General features: G+C 40.0%; 2 protein-coding genes across 2 annotated transcripts; one reads left to right on the top strand and one right to left on the bottom strand.

Moving 5' to 3' along the window:
- Nucleotides 1-3,513: 3,513 nt before the first annotated feature.
- FGB (fibrinogen beta chain) lies at nucleotides 3,514-10,360 on the top strand. Its single transcript, XM_058803747.1, has 8 exons — nucleotides 3,514-3,635; nucleotides 5,165-5,368; nucleotides 6,111-6,294; nucleotides 6,875-7,102; nucleotides 7,680-7,793; nucleotides 8,327-8,449; nucleotides 8,636-8,921; nucleotides 9,847-10,360. Exons 1-8 carry the CDS (start codon nucleotides 3,561-3,563, stop codon nucleotides 10,073-10,075), a joined length of 1,443 nt encoding a protein of 480 aa, XP_058659730.1. The 5' UTR covers nucleotides 3,514-3,560; the 3' UTR covers nucleotides 10,076-10,360.
- Nucleotides 10,361-12,108: 1,748 nt separating this feature from the next.
- Nucleotides 12,109-18,550, bottom strand: FGA (fibrinogen alpha chain). Its single transcript, XM_058803745.1, has 6 exons — nucleotides 18,451-18,550; nucleotides 16,535-16,663; nucleotides 15,465-15,648; nucleotides 15,035-15,180; nucleotides 13,323-14,361; nucleotides 12,109-12,961 (listed from the first exon to the last, which is right to left on the bottom strand). Exons 1-6 carry the CDS (start codon nucleotides 18,499-18,501, stop codon nucleotides 12,252-12,254), a joined length of 2,259 nt encoding a protein of 752 aa, XP_058659728.1. The 5' UTR covers nucleotides 18,502-18,550; the 3' UTR covers nucleotides 12,109-12,251.
- Nucleotides 18,551-18,801: the final 251 nt, after the last annotated feature.

The following is an 18,801-nucleotide window of genomic DNA, read 5'->3' as shown; positions in this document are numbered from 1 at the left end:
TACTATTAATATTAGTATTCACATGGCCCTGGAGTTGCTGTAGTTTTCTAATTTTTTTTACACACAAACATTCCTCATAAATTTATAATCTGAACTTGTTTCCTGTTATCCTTGTAATACTTCAGAAACTCTGAGGACAAATTAATCTTTTCAGAGATTTCAGAATGCAGTTAGAGGACAAATTTAATTTTTTTTCCTAGAAGGTTTAGTCTAGGGTGAAATTTAGTCCTGAAGCATCAATAAATCATGTCAGTAATATTAATAAGAATATGCACTTCATTAATTTTCTTTGTTACATATGGCTTCTTGATGTGTCTTGCATGTCAGCAACAGCTGCAATTCTGGAAATAGCTAGCTTTGTATTTTTTATAAGCACTATTTCATAGAAGGTGACTAGCAAATTGGATGAACTTTTAGTGTTCTATTAAAGCCAAAGGGAATAGCCCAGTCATTAATGTTGCTCCCAGAACATGGAGATAGCATTCATTATCATTTACAAGAAAGCTTTGAAGTAATATTTGCTACCAGTAAAAGCAAAGAAGAAAAAAGGATGTTCATCTCAGTGGAGGTGAACATTTAGGTTCACAATATTCTTTTCATAGGATGACACTGTTACAACACTAGTGGTTTAAAAGGACATTTCCAAATCAACAGCTATTTTTAAATTGAAACACTATAACTCAGTGTAAGCCAAGAAGGTTCTGTTCCCCAAGACCTCTTCTGGGGATCCATCCAGCTCTGAAGAGCCGTGATCTGGTGATCGTGCCTGTCCTGGGTTGGGGGGTTTGTGTAAAGAGGGTTGCATCACTGGCCAGCACTACAAACACAAGGGCACCGAGCAAACAGTTCCTCAAAACACACACACACCTCTGCCAGTAAGTGCCTTTTTAGTAAAAAATGCTGTACACAGGGGTGTTCTGGAACACCAACAGGTCCATGGAGTATTATTGCAGTTTCCAGCAGACATGCTGTGGTATCATCACCACATTAGCTCTGGGAACACACTATTGCAGTTTCCAGCAGACATGCTGTGGTGTCACCACCACATTAGCTCTGGGAACACACTATTGCAGTTTCCAGCAGACATGCTGTGGTGTCACCACCACATTAGCTCTTGTCATTAACCACGTGAATTGGAGGAGGGAGTATGAAGGGAGGTTCTTCTGTTTTTGAAGAGAGCGTTTCTTTGATATCATTTTTAGAAGAAATTTAAGCTATAGTTTTGATTCTTCATAAGGCTTTATTCAATCCTTATAAAGTGTCAGCCTGACTGTAATGGTTGCAAGCATGAGAGTTAAATCACATCTCACAACCAAGATGCTAATGGAGATGAACTTCTGCTGCCAAAATGCTTTCCTGCATACATGTATGTTTGCCAGGATAGACTCCTCTGTACGCCAGTCCAAATTTGGACCATTTTTGCTGATAAAAGTCTCCAGGCACAGCCTCTGCAGTGCAGACAAGGCCCTTGCTCACCAGATGGACAGTCCCACGCTCCCTGCCCTGAGGTGTCTGGTCATTTGGCGCGAAGCCGCCAGCCTGCTGGGGTATGACATGCACGTGTTGCTCATGGAGAATGCCCGTGGAGACACCACCACCCAGCTCTCCAGGGGAAGCCAATGAAAGGTACTGGAGCTGAGGGGGTCAAAGGCTGAGTTTCAAAGGGGAAATCCCATCTGAAGGCAGAACAAGCCTGGGGGTTTCCCATGATGGGGCTCTGCAGTTGGCTTGGCGGCTCCCGCACCAACCCTTGTCATTCAGCCTCTGACAGCCTCTGCACAAACACAACCAGGGCTCTCCATCAGGAGCTAAAGAGAGCTTAATGCCTGGAGGAGGACACCATAAATTACTGCAGAACATGCTGATCATTTCAAGTCAGATTTACCACAAATATCACTTGATACTATTAATATTTAATTAAGATTTTTGTGAACTGAACTGGGATAATTTGTGTTTCCAGCTCAGGAATAGTGAGACCTAGTTGTAGTTCCACTGTACCACAGGCTTCTTGTAAGCCCTGGGCAAAAGTTCAAGGACTAGATCCCTTCCATCTGTAAGATGAGGGTGGCTGAACTTCCCTCAGAGGTAAATGGAGGGAAAACTGTAGTTAAAGTTAGGATATTCCCAAAATCAATGATAACATCTTGGCTAGCATCCATAAGTGGTGATAACTTGTTAATTATGTTACTTTTGGCCTTAGACAGATTTCTTAGTGTCTGTAGGGAGAAGTTTGTGTTCTTCCAAATCTAATAGTGTTGGCGATGTCCTCATGCTGGAGATCAAATTCAGTGGAGTTTCAGCTCCTTGAGCCATGGCTGATTTGGGCCCAAACTGTTTAATAATTAAACCAGTCAGGTTAAACAGGTTTCATATTTTGCAAATCTCCATAGTTTACTAGAATTCTGACAACAGCACAAATACAGGAAAAAGCCTAACCAATAAATTTTAGCTGTTCTTAACTTTGCTTCCCGTAAAATCCTCCTCTCCATCAAGTCAGTCTTTGAAATGGAAGCTCAGACCACAGTTTGCATCCCTTCATTGGTTCAGACATTGATATGATTGACTTCAGAAAAGTGTGCTGGCTCCCACTTTAATTTAATTTAATTCAGTACATTATAGTCATCTGTAATGCCAAAGAAAATCACAGGATATAAACACACTGAAATGTTGAAACTCTGCTAATATGAGAGCAGTGATATGCAACTTCCTATAAAACATTAGGAAGTATGTTTGAGTATTTCGCTATGATTTCAAGTAACTTCATGCTGTGTTCCCTTAAAAGATTATTTAAAACATTCAAATAATATTTGAAAGATGTAATTTTTGTATTAAAAAAGAAAACTAGCAAATTAATATGTAAAATTGAATTATTTTAGTTCATTTACAATATCACAAGGCTATATAAATGGAATAATATTGGCTTATGCTTACAGTATTCATCTGATCTTTAATAAATCAAAACATTGATTTTATGCAAAATTATTAATGTAATGAATATAATATACCTTTTTTTTCACTTTTGTGTTAAAAGACCCAAAGATTTGCATACCTATCAGGCACCATGAAACTATTTAGAAAAAGGCAGAAATCTGTATGATGTGAGTTGTCTTCACATTTAATAGCATATTTCTGAAACATTCAGTAGGGAAAGAAAAAGAAGCCATCTCAACATGACATCTAATAATTTTTTTTTCTTTGACCATTCCCTTTTCCAGCTGCTTTAACACACTTGTGATTTTTGAGAAAATGATAACCTTGTGTAATCTGAGCAGGAGGTGCTTTTAGGCATCTGAACATGTATTTGATGCCAGCATCAACAGAGGTCTCTGGGACATATAGATAAGAGTTTTCCAGAGGAATTGCTCAACAACTGATGTATTCAGGCACAGAGTGAAGAGTTGAATATTAACAGAGACTCTGATTGCTCAGAAGGGTTGACCCTATCGCTGTGAAGCTGGAAATTAGTGCTGCTGCCTATATATAAAAGAACAGAGGTGACCTGTCCCTGTCAGAGCTGATGAAAAGAGGAGATCACTGAGCTGCTCAAGCAAGCCAGCACCATGAAACTGCTCCTGCTGTTCCTGCTCTGTGTGTCCTCCGTTCAGTCCCAGGGCTCTCTTGACTATGACGAAGAGGTTGTAATACTGATATTGATTAATAATTAGTCATTAATAATTAATTTAATTTAATTGCATGCATGACTTCCTCAGCTTATATGAGTTAGCTAAATTAGAAGTTGTGGGAAGAGATAATCCAGTGCATATTCCTTTTCCGATTGAATTGGTCAAAAAATTAACTTTTTATATGTAACCCCACAATAGCTATCTTCTGAGTTTGGAGATATTTTCTTTCTATTTCTTTTTCTGCAGGGAATGAAGAATGTTTGATGGTAAGATTAGTTATTTAGCTGAGTTTATTTAAGGATACTAATTTAGCAATGTTGACATATGATGTTACAATTAGTATTAGGTATAAAGGAGTAGAAGTGTGTAATAAATCATATCCCATCTCAAAGACAGTTAAATCTTTTCTGCAGAGTCAGTAGACATTAAAAAACTGAAACTAAACAAACTACCAGTTTATACAGCTTAACACTGGAAATTAAGAGGTAACAGTTGTGAAACAGAAGGAAAAGCAATGAGAATAAATATAAAATAATGATTTAATATATGTATTTTTGTTTAAGTAAAATATTTCAGTGGGAAACACAATTTAGAATTTTGGTGCACTTCTTTATTGTTTGAAAATCCCTGTAAAAATTGAATTGGTCAGACTTTCTGATAATCTGAGCACTTGTGTCTGCACATTGACTACTGATAACACTAATGTGTTAAATAATTTTCAGCAATTCTGTGTATTGTATGCTGTTTATTTTTGAAACTACTTGAAGCCTCTGATGCTGGATCCTTTCAAAAGTTTGTTATTTGGAGCTAAGTCTCAGTGGGATTGGAAACGGTTGTAGGTTTTGATTCAGCAGCTCAAACAACTATTAATTCGAATGGTTTTGTTTGAAACAATGCTTAGGGACCAGGCCTGTTTCTTGCTCATCCTCCTAGACTTTGCTGTTTCTGCCAGATATGGGGAATGTATGCGTCAGAGAGCTCTACAAACCTACTCTGAGAAATGTTATTAAATGGTTTTCCTAATTTCACTAGCTAACAGCTGGTACGTGGCTTGAGACCTGATGATGTATTTGACAGTAGCATGATTTTCTGAGACCTTACAAATATTCCTGTAGCCCAATAAAAAACTGAGACACTGAAAATGTGCTGCTGAATACATTTCGTAGCCCCCAGGATGTCTAATTTTTTTTGTAGCCTACTACTTCGTTTCATGGTGCTTAGTAGCACTGAATTATGTAAGATTTATTCCTTGGTCAAAAATTGTTATTGAAGTATAATTTTACTGTGGTTTGAAGAATTTTTATCTAGGTGTGAAGAGTGTGACTAGTCTTACAAGGGAGGGGATAGCAATGACCTTTACATAATGGCAATGACTTACATAATGTCACACAACATTTCCATTATGGCTTTTTCATTCCATTCCCCGGTTTTCCTTGCTGTTTAAAATACTAAAGAGTGCTGAACGGATGCTCCAGCATGTGCAGCCCGTTTTGCAGCGGCGATCCCATATTCAGAGAGTTTCTCTCTCCCTGGCTGCGCAGGATGAGAGCCCCGTGGTTGACGTTCGCGGCCACCGCCCCGTGGACAAGAGGGTGGAGACGGCGCCGCCGCTGCGGCCCGTGGCGCCTCCCATCAGCGGGAGCGGGTACCGGCCCCGGCCCCCGAAGCGGGGGAAGGCGGAGGAGAAGAAGGAGCGGACCGTCTATCCTGATGCCGGGGGCTGCCAGCGAGCGCTGGACGAGCTGGTGGGTGTCTGGCTGCTGAGGCAGCTGGTGACATAGTGCCCTTTCCTTCTAGCGCGCCCCACGCGGGAGTTTCCCTTGCCAAATAAAGCGCGGCCATTCATTTAAAGCAGACCAGCTTTTCTTCACTCTGCTTAGGTTTGCTGGGACTGCATTCAGAAGGGTGATGTGTCAGAGTCCATGGGATTAGCGGCGGAGTCAGCCTACTAATGACAAGATGGGGGATGAGAGTTGAACTGTAAGCCAGGAAAGGAAGTATCTGTGGGTTAGCTTGTGCCTTCTGCCTGGTTTTGCATAGGTAATTGTTCAGGACAGGAAAAACCTCTGCAGAAGTGCTGGATTCAGTTTCAGACAATCTTGAGGAAACCTAGGGACCAAAAAAAACCCATCCTCCCATGTCTTTATTAAAATTCGTTTCAAAATGTAATTCTACTCTACCCTCAGTCACTGCTGCAGCTCTCACTGCGTACGAGCATGCTTGGCAGCCAGCACACCCCTTGCTGCCTTGCCATGATCCCTGCTGGAAAATGCAAGCTGCAGCACTGCTGAGAGGCATCTTAGTGACTGAGCACAAGTTTGAGTGTGGAGGCTCACAACAAAAAATGAATTTTGTTAAAGCTTATCTAGATGCTTAAATACCGGTTCTCTCATGAAAAACTCTTTGCTGTGTTCAAAGGTATGGCTGTTCACGGATGGGTCTAGAACTTCTTTACTTTTATTCACAGCCTTTTTTCCTTCTTTTAAGGGAGTGCTGTGTCCAACTGGATGTGAGCTGCGAACTCTACTGCTAAAACAGGAAAAATCAGTGAAACCAGTTATTAATGATCTAAAAGTTAAAGTGAACTCTCTTTCGGAGAGCTCCTTAACTTTCCACGAATATGTGACTGTTCTAGAAGATAAATTGGTAAAGACACAAAAACAAAGAAAAGGTATGCTACTTCTGTGAACTACTAGTGTAGATGGTATTGAAGTTTTATTGGCATTCCTACAATTACTTTTTAGTAGGACTTCTTTAAAAAATTAAAAATACCATGGACTATCTAGCAAAGCAGCATTCTGTGACCGTGAACTCTTAAATCTTAAAAAACATCCTTTGAGAGAGGCGAAGGAATGGATTTCATGCTAAGGCAAGATTCTTATGAGCCCTCTAAATGTACATCATTCACATGTTCCCCTTACTTGTTTTCCTATGTCCATCCAATCCATTTATGACCAACCTCTGGATTGGCACCATGGCTCTCCAGAAAGAAGGGAATTACTGCTCTTTGGCAGCGTAAAGCACCATTGATAAACCTATTAGCTAGCAAAGAAACAGCACTACACACGGACCACTTCCCTGAGAGTATCTGCACAGTTTTTGCACACTGTGGAAAAGTAAGCAAAAGAAATGCCCTTCCTGCCTTCCTTCCTAGTGGCATCTCAAATTGTACTTATAAACTGCTCTTCTTCATTTCCTAACTGGGAAATATGTTGAAAACTAATCTGCTTTTCATCTCTTTGCTCTTCTAGACAATGATGATTTACTTTCTCAGTACAACACAGAAGTGGAATTGCAGTATAATTATATAAAGGATAATCTGGACAATAACATCCCATCTAGCCTCAGGGTCCTCCGTGCAGTTGTGGATTCTTTACATAAAAAGATACAGAAACTGGAAAATGCCATTGCAACCCAGGTGGACTACTGCCGTTCCCCATGTACTGTTTCCTGTAATATTCCTGTGGTTTCAGGCAAAGGTACTCATTTAACTCTAATGACATCTTTTCTCCAGTTTATGTCACTGTGCAAATTGATGCATCTGAAGCCTGTACAATTGATTAGGGTGTTAGGAAAGATGGAAATCCTAGGTGAAAAAAAAAAAATCTTTTCTGGATTATGCTGGTCAGACCAAAGATCCTCTTATCCAATATCAGTCTTCATAAGTGACCAGTTGGATTTTAGAGAAATATGTGCTTCAGGGCCTTTGTAAGGTGGAAGTGATGCTTTTGTGACTGTCATAGCTGTACTCTTGATTTCTTTCAGTCAAGAAAGGTTCTTCTTTCAAAAGCTTGCCTAGTTCAAAAAGTCATTGTAAGGTATACAGTGTTGCATCACTTAGTTTGAAGTTTCAGAAATTCCTCTTTGGAAAAGCTGCGTAGTGCAGTATTCTTTCTTCCATTATTCTTTCACTTGATGTATTACAGAAATCAAAATGAAAGTAAAATAATATCTATAGATAATTTTAAATGTTCCCATATAACAGCAAACGAAAAGATAAGAAAACTGTTCAAGTTCACAGATCTTTCAGTACTAGTATCTGTTTTATTCTTGCAGAGTGTGAGGATATCATCAGAAAGGGAGGTGAGACATCTGAAATGTACCTCATCCAGCCAGATCCTTTTGTCAAGCCATACAGAGTGTACTGTGACATGGAAACAGACAATGGAGGTTAGTGTGAAATAACTATGTTGTTATAATATTGATTTACCAATGCTACAAAAAAATCAAATTAGTAATTTGTATTTTATACAAAGAAATATGAAATTTTATCTTTTGTAATTACTTGATAATTAAATCTGATTGACTTGTTCAGAGAAGTCTTGTTGAGTTCATCTGCTGATGCAGAATAGGATACTTCTATAGTGAAACTGGAAATAAATTGTGTATGTATCTCACTATGACCATCATGGATGGTGCATAGGTGGGCAGAGAACGACAGCCTGGCTCATTTCTTATCCTGTCACTTGACAAAAGACCAGGGCTGTCCTTCAAGTTCTGCTTTTTCCACCTTTCCTTATGAAGCAAGGTTCTACTTAAGTGTGAGCAAAAGGGGCAAAGCTGAGCTCAAAAGCAGTGAAAGGACATGCTGCAAGGAAGCCATATGCTCCTCTGCTCCTGAGGTGAAGTTAAAAGGGCTGTATCTTAGTGTCAGATGCTCCTTTTGTACTGGTAATTTAATCTAAATACTCTTGCTTCTGCAGGCTGGACTCTGATTCAGAACCGCCAGGACGGCAGTGTTAATTTCGGAAGAGTATGGGATCAATATAGAAAAGGATTTGGAAATGTTGCAAAGAGTGGAGGGAAGAACTACTGTGATACACCAGGTAAAACACCGAGCACAAAATGCAAAGAGCTGTTCTTACTGAAACCATTTTCTTCTATTTTTTGAAGCTCTTAGATATTTTTAAAATTAACTAATCCGCTCCAGCAGACCTATAGGCAAATAATAAAGTTGCCTAGAAGTAAATTGCGAAGTCTGTTTCACAGAGCTCTCACTTGTTTCTTCTCAGGTGAATATTGGCTTGGAAATGACAAGATCAGCCAGCTTACCAAAATAGGGCCCACTGAAGTTCTAATTGAAATGGAGGACTGGAATGGTGATAAAGTATCGGCTCATTATGGAGGTTTCACCATACAGAATGAAGGAAACAAGTATCAGCTTTCTGTTAGTAACTACAAAGGCACTGCAGGCAATGCACTGATGGACGGAGCTTCCCAACTGCATGGAGAAAACAGGACAATGACCATTCACAATGGCATGTACTTCAGTACTTATGACAGAGACAATGATGGATGGTATGTACTTGCACTAGACATTTAAAATAAAAATAGAGCTGGATATATAATATTTCTGTAATTTGCCATTAGTTTTCACAGCATTTTGTAGCATGTCAAAATATGTTATGTCCCTGCAAGTTACCAGCTAAATGTCTATGGAGTTCTCTTGGCATAGCCAAAAGCCAGGTAAAACTATATATTAGGTTAGTGACAGTCTACAACCAAGTAAGAAGCAAACATGCTGAATTTTATTGCTTCCATGAATCACTTACCAACAACAACAAAAAAAAACCCAAAAAAACAAAAAAACAAAAAAACAAAAAAAAAAACAAAAACCCCAAACAGGTAGCAAATCTGGATATTCATAGTCAGAGACTGACAGCAGCAGTGCTGAGGACACTAAGCAGGAATATTGGTACTTACTCCATAAAAATATAATGGATCCTGAAGGAAAAGGCAGGTAGCATGTTCATTTAAAAAGCAATGTTCTGCCTACTCAGAAGACAGGAGCTCAGTTGTAAAGTATATAATAGAGCACTGTGTCTCTAACCTGTGCTTAATACCTGATTACATAGTCATGAATAAAGAAATTGTTTAGGTTGGGGAAGACATATATTTCTCATTGCTTTCTATCTTTGAATTTCATTGATATTGTACTTATCATTATGAACTGCAAATAATCACAGTTATCAATCAGTAAACTAAAATTATATTCCCCAAGAGGTGCAATTAAATTTTGATTTTTCTTAGCTGCTTTATCTTCTGAGTGCACTGTGTAGTGCTTGTGATGGTCAATCCCTTAGAGAAAGTTCAGAGAGGACTTAAATTGTTTATTATGGTTTGAAAATTTCAGTGCACAGGCAGGTATATGTACTCTGTTGATCTGCTAGCCTATATTACAGATGTCACTCTCAATGCCTTTTTATTTTTTTCCCCTCATCAGGTTAACTGCAGACCCAAGCAAACAGTGCTCCAAACAAGACGGTGGTGGATGGTGGTACAACCGCTGCCACTCAGCCAACCCCAATGGCAGATACTACTGGGGAGGGACCTACAGCTGGGACATGGCAAAACACGGCACAGATGATGGTGTCGTATGGATGAACTGGAAAGGGTCGTGGTATTCAATGAAGAAGATGAGCATGAAAATCCGGCCATACTTTCCACATTAACCATTATCAAAATGTACAGAATCAGGAGTTTTCTTTTAGTATTTGTACGTGGTTGTCTTTTTAGCATGGTACTCAGTCTTATCTTTACATATGAGAACCCAATCTCTATGTACAACCATATTGTGACCTAAAGTGAAAAGCTGTGTCAAATATAAATCTAAAGCTGTCCAATGAAAATAACTCACCAGTGTATTTTTCCCATTTTTCATTTGTGCATAAGACAGAATTAACTATTATAGAATAACACTGATAAAATAAAACCAACTTGTTTCACTCTTTTACAAAGGTCTTTTGTATCTTTTTTAAAGAGGGGGAGGATTATTTCTAAGTGTTTTCTATAAACTAATGAAATCTTAAAACTAAAGTATTCTTCAAATTATTCTTAAGTATTCATGCATGATCTGGGGAGAAGGAAATGCATTCCACTAAATAAGAGGCAGTTTTATTCTTTTGTATTATAAAAGTAACAGTAGCTACCTGTGTAACAAGTTGAGAAGGAGTAAAAGTGGAAAGAGTATTGAACTAACCAGTAGGTGACTGGTCCCTTGGCTCAAATCCTGTTGCTGGATAAAATATGTCCTTTTCTGGGACCTGGTCATGTACTTGCTTTCACACATATATGCTTTCATACAATCCCTATGATGGGGCTGGAGTAATTAATGTCCCCAGTCACAGAGTAGTGGAGGTTGAGTATTTCATCAAACCCAGTAGTCTGTGTTCCCTTGAGCAGTCAAAGACAAGACTGCCCAGCCCTGGTAGACAGGATGAACATCTCAAAGGGGTCTGCCTTCCTCCACAAAGAAAGGGACCCAGATCAGTACGGGTGGATGGATCCCACCTGAAACCTTTAGTGTTTATTTAATCTGTGAAGGCCAGGAGGACAAGAAAGAGACATAATGGCAGCTTCTCACTCGAGGAGCACATGGATGTTCAGCATCCACACAGGCAGGCTTCCACTGAGGCTAAGGAACAAAAACTGAATGTGCAAGTGGAAACCTGTTTTCCAAAAGCACAGACCCCTCCTCACACATGAGTGTAAAGATGTCTTTGCTCTTCAGCAATCTTTCTGAAAAGAGCAGACAGTGCTTGTATTTGAGAAGTGCGGAAAAAAAGACTAAAAGTGAGCTGCCTTACCAGTATTTGATGGTCTTGTTAAATGGTATGCAACACGTCAGTGAGATTAGAGGTAAGGAAGTTTGCTCATGCCTCTCTCTAGAAGCACAGAAATATTACTCAGTGTAAATACTTGTGTAATTTATGCCATAAAATATAAAGGTAAATACAATGTGGTCTTCTGTAATTGTGTGACCAATATAACTGATATTCCATGCAGCCAGCTTTTTTCTAGAAGATCCTTAGCATACACTGTCAGCAAGCTGATTTAAACCCCTTAGAAGAATTCTTGTTTGGCATCTGTGCTGAGAAATATTCAGGTAGTTCCTCATCTTGCTTGGTCTGGTTAGTCATAACCTTTTAGTGGTTGCTAGAAAATAATAGCCTGCTTTGGGAGTTGCATTTTGATGAGTTATCACGGAATTGTCTTATTTTGAAGCTACTAGTATGCATGATAAGCTATCTAGGATTCATCAATGGGATGGTCAATCCATGTCCATATTTATAAAATCAAAGCTTAGGAGATTCTTACAAGTCAGTCCTAAAATGCATGCATTCTTTATCAAAGTGTACTCCATGTTGGGTGTGTGACAAAAATGAGAACCCACACCATCCTTGGTTCTGTCTGAGACCTGGCTCCCACTGCTATTGTAGTCCCCTTAAAATGGAAAGGAGAATGCGAATGTTGAACTTGGTTAGACTTTCACAGTCCATGTCAGTGGAGGCAGAATTTTGTTGTGAACATACTTCTAAATCTTTTTACTTCTTTAATACTCCTAAAACAAAGTAAATAACTCAAATTAAAAATTTTTAACTCAAGTCAATGTGTGAGCTGCCAAAGACATGGACAAAGTTCATATCAAAAGGGTTTTTAAATCAGTATTTCCTTGTCAGTTAAAAACAAAATCAAAAAACTCTCGTTGATAATTAATCACTTTTTATTTTTTAATCTCCAAATGTGCTCAGTTGCCTTCAAATTCACAGGGTAAAGGTTCATCATACATACATGTATAAAAAAATCTTTTCAACTTGTAGCCATAACACGCATTAAAGGCCTGTCTTTCTACAGCGTTTCTATGGGCCTGATTTTCATTCTAACAGTTTTTAGGGAATAATCAGAGGCTTTAAATGGCAGCCAGACTACGCCGTTTTCGATCTCGTAGGGGACATTGTACCTGGGGTCGTAGTGGCCGCCTGGGTAGTAAATGCCATTGAGGTTGGCAGCCTGGCAACTGTTGTACCACCAGCCCCCCCCATACATCTCAGCACAGTTCTCCTCCCAGTGGTCCTGGTCCCGGTCAAAGGTGCTGAACTTCATCCGGGCATGGGAGGTGTACTCGGTGCCCTCTTCCAGCCAGCCAGCCACCAGGGCATCCCCGGCGGTGCCCTCGTAGGAGGACACGGCCAGGGTGTACCCCTCAGCTTCAGACCCTACCTGCACGAGATACTCTGCAAACACAGCATTCCCATCCCAGTCCTCTAACTCTACCCGCAGCACAGTATCATTCTGAGTCAGCAAGTGCAGGTTTTCATTGCCCAGCCACAACTCTCCTCGCCCCCTGCCATCCACGCTGCCGAAACCTTTCTTGTAGTCTTGCCAGGTGCGGTTAAAATTCACTGATCCATCCATTCTTTGTTGGACCAATAGCCATCCTCCCAAAGTGGTCTCTTGGTCGCAATAAACTGACAAAACCTTATTGGATCCCGCTGGCTTGATTTTGAAAATGCCACTTTTGGCACCAGAAGTGTGTTTCTGGCGGATATCATCACAGTCTAAAAAAAAAAGTTGATCTGGTTTGACAGAAGTTATTAGCAAAATTTAATAAAAGGTTCAGAGGAATCCAAATACCAATAGCTCAGAGGAAAAGTGTTAAACACGTCTTGGACTATGCTAGGTGTAGTGACAGGCAACATTAGAAAGAATTCAGGAAAGAAAACTTTACATATTTCTTACATTGTGAATTGTCTATGTAATACCTGAGTATTAATGAAATATTTTCCCTTTTGTTTCAGAGGTGGTAACAAACAGACACAGTGCTTGCATTTAATCATCACACTGTTGTACTACAGTATCTAAAATCAATGTGTCAGTTTGGTTATGGATGGAGTTTGGCTCCATTACCTCAATAACTACCTTTCCCAGTGCTGGGTGTCCTTCGCTTCCCTCCTGACGATCTGAAGCTGCGTGCCTGAAAGTCTGGGGTATCCTCTGCACTCTGATCGTGTTCCAACCCACCTAGCTGCTCATTTATTTCACGGATCTTTACTGATTTGGTTTCAAAAGTAGAGCCTCCCTTCTTGAAACTAGAAGAGCTGGTTGCTACAGTCTTGGAGTGACTTGCACTGCCAGATGGGAATCCAGATGGCTGAAGTCTTCCAAAGTCATCTTCTTCCTCCTCTCCTAAGTCTCCAAATTTGACTTTTCCCCCATAAGCTCCTGTACCTATGTGGCTACTGCCTGTGTGTTTGCTGGTAGTGAAGCTGCTAGATCCACTAACGTGCTTAGTAGCAGCGGATGGAGAGTCGGGGGTAAAAAATGACTCTAGCTCAGGGAATACAGTCTCTAGCTTGTGCACGGCATCTGCACCACTAAAATGGTAGGTGGTCCCTTCCCCTCCAACATTTCCAGGTAAATAGGCGCAGTCTGAGCCATCAGAAGAGACTGTTTTCTCAAATACTTCTTCTCTAGGGCCATCAGGCCCAGAGACGACTTTTCTGGTGGTAGTTTTGGTGCATCTACGAACAGCGGAGGAGGTTTTGTCTTCCAGACTAAGGGTTTCTCTCCCATGAGTGGGAAAAACTAATTTGCTGGGGTATGAAGATTCATCCCCCCTTGCTTCTGCCGTGTGATACGAGCTGTCGCCTCGGGAGGGTTTCGTGTCTGCTTCTGGTCTTTCTAATACCACTTCCATCTGCTTGATGTCATTAATTATGTTCAGAGCTTGCATTTCTGGGAGAGGCTTATGCTTAAAATGATCAGGAATATTAGAGTCCTTAAGTGGCCTCATTTTCAGTGTGCTCAAGGGAATTGTTTGAAGCTCTGGGTGCAAGTTGATGGAGTTGGCTTGGACAAGCTGCTTCTGGATGTTGTCGTAGCTTTCTGTGTCCACCTTGTAATCAAAACTTCTAGCACAGGTTCCTTTGCAAGCTCGTATCTTAATATCAATGTCCACCTACATAACCAGAGAGAAGTAATTTGGTTAGGGAGCTTTCCCAACTTTCTCAAGAAAGGATATCTTCTACTGAGCAGGGGAAAGATGAGAGCTGCCCTAGTACCTCCCACCTACAGCTGAGAGTGGAAGATTCTGTCATGGGGTTACCATTGCTTTCTCAAATGACCCAAATGATGGATTTCTGTTCTAGGAATCAAAATGAACCTTTGATAAAAACCACTGTTTGTGCCATGACTTTTCCTTGCGTTACCATCAGAAGAACTGTCTGCAACCTGGGAACACAGGTTCTCATACCCAGCCTTGCTGTGGGCAGCAGTGGCAGCACTGGGGATTGACAGAGCACATCCCTTTTCTAACTACTCAGCAGCTCCTTACAGGAGGAGAAACGCCTCATACAGAAGCAGTTATCAGCAGAGGGATCATGGCTGTGGCCTGAGAGAAAAGCAGCAGATGGGACTAGAAACTCACGTAACTCATGCTGGTTCCTACAGAGCAGAAGTAGAAAACCAGGATGGATAGACAGCAACTCATTTGGGGATTTGTCTCAGCAAGTCAGGTGCTGCGAGAGTTGCACCATGTTTTCTCCCAGCAGGAGCACTGCTCACCACAATGCACAGATCCCCTTTCTGTAGCTAAGCACTGGAGAGCATGGGAAGTGCACGGCACCACCTACCTCCAAGCGCTTCATCTCCACCACTTGTTCCTGGATGCTGCTCTGCAGAGCTTTAATCCTGTTCACTTGAGTGACAACTCTCTGCTTTAATGTCATAATTCTCCGTCTCAGTTCTCCTGACAGGCGACCATAAGTCTCATCAAGCTCTGAAATAAAAATGCCTCACAGTCAGCTATGCCTGTGTGCTTTTCTTTCCTAAATATGTATCATATTTTAAAATATGTAATTAAACACATAATTGAGAACATATTTCTCATAGTACTGAGCAGATTAAATTAATTTTTGCTAACTAGTTAAAAGTCTGTTAATATGATTGTTCTGTTTCCTGATAATAATATCCAGTGCAGCCTGTATTTTCACTACATATGGCTTATTCACAAGAAAGCAGTAATTCAGTAATGGATAATAAAACTGGGCCCGAGATACTCACCCTGAGCACTGTCCAGGTTTGGTTTTATTGTATTTACAGTTTCCACAATTATCTGATTGGACTTCTTATAGTTGTTTTGATTATCTGAGAGCAGTTTCTTGATTTTTTCTATTCTTTGACTGAACTCCTGGTCCTTTTCTTCAATCAGTCCTTGCATTCTGCATCCTGATGGACATTTTGCACCCTAGAATTGAAAGAGGGAAATAACTGTGCTAAAATCCTCAAGAGTAAACATCTTGTACAATAGAATCTGTGAAGCATGTACTCAGAAACCTGCTGTAACTGTGGGGTGTGGAACCTTTAGTAAAGTAAACCTTTAGTTTCCCCTCTCCTCTGTTCCTCATGGGTGAGATTTTTTTGTAGATACATATATATTTCCTAAGGGTCTGCTGTAAGAAGTCTGTCATCCAGTTTGAGGGAGGATGTTAGAAGCTAGAGCAAAGTTTTCCTCAGAAAAGCTTAGTGTTCTGATGGACTTAAGCTCTTTGCCAAGAAGTCACCAAATAAATGTAGCATAGAAAAGGACTGAGATGCAAGAGGCAAGAAAGAGAGGAATTTATAGCTTATGTACAAAAACATCTGGTCAATTGTTATGAAACATTTACCGAGCATCTTGTAATCTGACTTCCTGAAAAATTAACTAGTGAGTGATTTGAGTATGTGATTTCTAGCTAATTCTTTTCTTTTTATCACAATTCTCTTTCTGATGCCTTTATTTTATGAACTCCAAATGTGGTAATACCAAAATTCTGAGAAGAAACAATTCTTATGTTTTTCTACGGTGAGCCTTTGTTTATTTAATCTGTCTTTTCCAGACTTACTTTCTCTTCTCATTCTGCACCACTGCAAACTTCTCCCTGCTTATTTTGTCTTCATTTTCCCCTTTTCTCCTTTGTTTCCCACAGGAGATCTGTGCAGGCTGCCCCGACCTGTAGCGTTACCTCGGTCGTAATGCTGAACCCTGTGCTGGCCTGTGGCACCTGATGTAGTGATCCAGTTGCTGATCCAGCTGCTGATCCAGCTGCTGATCCAGCTGAGCCCCCCCTATCCCCCCAGTGTCAATGGCTCACCCAGTCATCATCTGCACAGAAGGGCCAGTTCTTCTCAGACTGGCAGCTGGACGGGGACTTGTGCTCCACAATCCTGGGACCACGCACTCCTGCACCCCCCTGCTCAAAGGCAGTCTTCCCATCTTGTGCCTGCCAGCAGGAAAAAGGGGAAAAGTAAAAGCAAGGTTCAGTGAACAGCTGTCAAGGAAGCAGAAACACAAAGCTGATGTCCTCACACAGCTGGTGGGTGGCTATGACAGCCATCTGGTAAGCATCACACCCAACATTTCTTGTAAGATATTATATCGTTTGTTTAGTCAGAATAGAGCTTTACATCTCTTAAAATTATTGCTTTCATGTAGAGAGCTAGTGATGCTTAGGATATATTATGATCGTATCATTCCACAGAAATATTTTGTCCTGTGTGTAAATATAAAATTAACTTGAAATTACACTGAAACTGGAAAAGTAAAAATAAATACTTTAAAAATACTATTCCTATTAGCTGCAACACTCTAAAATTCTTATTGTCACTTCACCACCTTCAGTCTACACAAAAGCAGCTTACAGATATACGATTTTTCCACTAGAGTTTCTGATTTTAATCACAGTTGCTAACTGGAAGCTTGTAACAGGGTTTTGCTGACAGAAAGAGCAAGAAAGCTACTAACACAATTAAAAAAACAATTTCAGTGGTGGATGGATTTCACTATGTTAATAGAAAGAAGCAAAATAAATACGCTGAGGTTTTCTTCAAACCTGAGAAGAAAAAGTGATATACAAGTTAATTCCAGGCCAAAACACAATGAAGATTCCTGCAGTGTTATCATTTAGTAAAGGACCATTTTTTTCCCTTTTTTTTTGTTTTCATTAAAGAAACCTGTGTTTAAGATGTAATTAAGTCTGACTGGAATCCTCTGTGCACCTTTTGTGCTTTTCAAACATTATAATTAATGCTTGAAAATATTAATGACTACTTATTATGATTGATGATTAATTCTGAAGTGGAGAAAGTGATCCTAATTCTAATCTCCAGGGTCAGAACCTCTCTGAGGAACTGGAATGTTCTATTACAATCAGCAGATTCAAATTCATTAGTTTGATTAATTAATGATTTGATCTGGCCCAAGTGCCTCCTAAAAGTAGCACATATATCCAAAAATGCCCTTTAGGCATTAACAACTCCAATATGACTGCTTCTGTTTTGTCTCAGCTGCTTCATATAATTTCTGTCATTTGTTAAAACAGGCACTTTATTTAAAAAAAACCCCAAACCAACAGTCACAAAGAAAAATGTAAAGAATGTAACATAAGATTATGGACTGAGTCCTCAATGGGGGAAAAAAAAGGTTATATTAGCACAGTTGAAAATCAAGTTAATCTCTTTCCTTATCAAAAATTTGATTCTTACTTAGCTGTAGTTTACGCTGATGTTGCTGCTACAAGAATCCTTGTTTTTAAATGTGTCTTTCATACTAAAAGAATTGTGTGTCACTTGTAGGTAGAAGATCCTGCTGAAATGAAAGGGGCACATTCCTATACCGAAATACTGTCCAAAGGAAAGCACAATTCATCCCAATAAACATGAAAATTCCTGAATGGCTGGAGCTACTAGCATCCAGCCAGTTATGTTAAAGACTTAGAGCATCACCTATGAATGTTTGAATTCATGTAAATGGATTTGCTTTGCTGTGCTTGAAGCCTGGCAAATTCAGCAAAACTGAGTTAAGCAAAACTACAGAGGTCTAGATACTCCAAAATTAGTGATGAAACTTCATCGGTGAAGTAGTTACACTAAGCTGCTGCATATGTGTGTGCGCTGAATTTTACAAGCTAGGTGATAGACAAAATGTATCTATGTCATGAATGAACATTAAATAAATGCTTACTATTCAAAGCAGAAAGATACAAAAAGAATCAAGTAAGCAAATTCATACCCAGGCTATGCTGAGGCACAGGAGCACACTGAGGATCCTCACAGGTATCATCTTCAGGAGAAGAGCACCAACTCTGACTGAAAGGATGCTTTCTGCCAGTCTTTTGGTGCAATTTAAACCTGAATGTGAAGCTGAGATTAATCATTATGCTCCCTTCTGTTTGTAGAAAAAACACACCACATGCCTCCCTCCCCCTTCAACGATTACTTAAGGTCTCTTGCACAAGTTTCTGGTGTTATTTGCTCCAGATAAGTTCGTTCAACACCAACATGCGGGCAACACCAAGAATTCCAGGAAAAAATTCTGTCTAAAACTGTTTCTTGTAACTGGACAGTCAACCAAGATGTGTGT

The sequence above is a fragment of the Ammospiza caudacuta genome, chromosome 4, assembly GCF_027887145.1.
Source record: "Ammospiza caudacuta isolate bAmmCau1 chromosome 4, bAmmCau1.pri, whole genome shotgun sequence".
Classification (NCBI taxonomy): domain Eukaryota; kingdom Metazoa; phylum Chordata; class Aves; order Passeriformes; family Passerellidae; genus Ammospiza; species Ammospiza caudacuta.
The sequence above is the reverse complement of the archived record's forward strand: the minus strand, read 5'-3'. Positions and strand labels throughout refer to the sequence as shown.

Bases quoted from the DNA above. Each gene is read 5' to 3' on its own strand.
- FGB (XM_058803747.1), top strand. From the start codon at position 3,561: ATGAAACTGCTCCTGCTGTTCCTGCTCTGTGTGTCCTCCGTTCAGTCC. The intron at 3,636-5,164 runs GTTGTAATACTG...CTGGCTGCGCAG, and splicing joins CTCTTGACTATGACGAAGAG to GATGAGAGCCCCGTGGTTGA. The intron at 8,922-9,846 runs GTATGTACTTGC...TCCCCTCATCAG, and splicing joins GACAGAGACAATGATGGATG to GTTAACTGCAGACCCAAGCA.
- FGA (XM_058803745.1), bottom strand. From the start codon at position 18,501: ATGATACCTGTGAGGATCCTCAGTGTGCTCCTGTGCCTCAGCATAGCC. The intron at 15,649-16,534 runs GTGAGCCATTGA...TTTCAATTCTAG, and splicing joins TCTGTGCAGATGATGACTGG to GGTGCAAAATGTCCATCAGG. The intron at 14,362-15,034 runs GTAGGTGGTGCC...CTGGTTATGTAG, and splicing joins TGGAGATGAAGCGCTTGGAG to GTGGACATTGATATTAAGAT.